The sequence below is a fragment of the Ailuropoda melanoleuca genome, unplaced genomic scaffold (genome assembly GCF_002007445.2).
Source record: "Ailuropoda melanoleuca isolate Jingjing unplaced genomic scaffold, ASM200744v2 unplaced-scaffold41786, whole genome shotgun sequence".
NCBI lineage: Eukaryota > Metazoa > Chordata > Mammalia > Carnivora > Ursidae > Ailuropoda > Ailuropoda melanoleuca.
The window spans coordinates 1-588 of record NW_023213599.1 but is presented as its reverse complement, the minus strand read 5'-3'; the positions used below and the strand labels follow the sequence as shown (position 1 = coordinate 588).

Below are 588 nucleotides of genomic sequence, written 5' to 3'. Positions count from 1 at the left end.
GGATCTCACAGGAGACCTCTGTGCGCTCAAGAAAAAAACCTTTGTATTAAAGGAAGGCTGTGAATACGCCGTCAAAATCCACTTCAAAGTCAATAAGGAAATCGTGTCGGGGCTGAAGTACGTGCAGCATACCTACAGGACCGGCGTGAGAGTGGACAAAGCCACTTTCATGGTGGGCAGCTACGGACCGCGACCGGAAGAGTACGAGTTCCTAACGCCCGTGGAGGAGGCACCAAAGGGGATGATCTCCCGTGGAAGCTATCACAATAAGTCCTTCTTCACTGATGACGACAAGCACGACCATCTGTCCTGGGAGTGGAACCTGTCTATCCGCAAGGAGTGGACCGAATGAAAACCGACCCTGTTTTGCTACTGTACTTTGTACAACCCTTCCTATCCTTCTGGCAAATTTATTATTTCCTTTCCCGTCAACCACAGGTCTCCCATCTCCATCTACAATGCAGCTTTCCTCCTACTAGCCATCCTGTCCTCCCTATACACTGTGGTCAGCCCATCCTGTCCTTTCACTCACCTCCCATCATGGTCACATTGCCCTACCTACTAACGCGTTCATTACCTCTCTTCCTC

General features: G+C 50.3%; 1 protein-coding gene across 1 annotated transcript; it reads left to right on the top strand.

Moving 5' to 3' along the window:
* Window positions 1–7: 7 nt before the first annotated feature.
* On the top strand, window positions 8–352 carry LOC117799062 (rho GDP-dissociation inhibitor 2-like; the record flags this gene model as incomplete). Its single annotated transcript, XM_034651517.1, has 1 exon — window positions 8–352. A coding segment is annotated over one exon (345 nt), but the record flags the coding sequence as incomplete, so codon positions are not given.
* Between the last annotated feature and the right edge of the window lie 236 nt (window positions 353–588).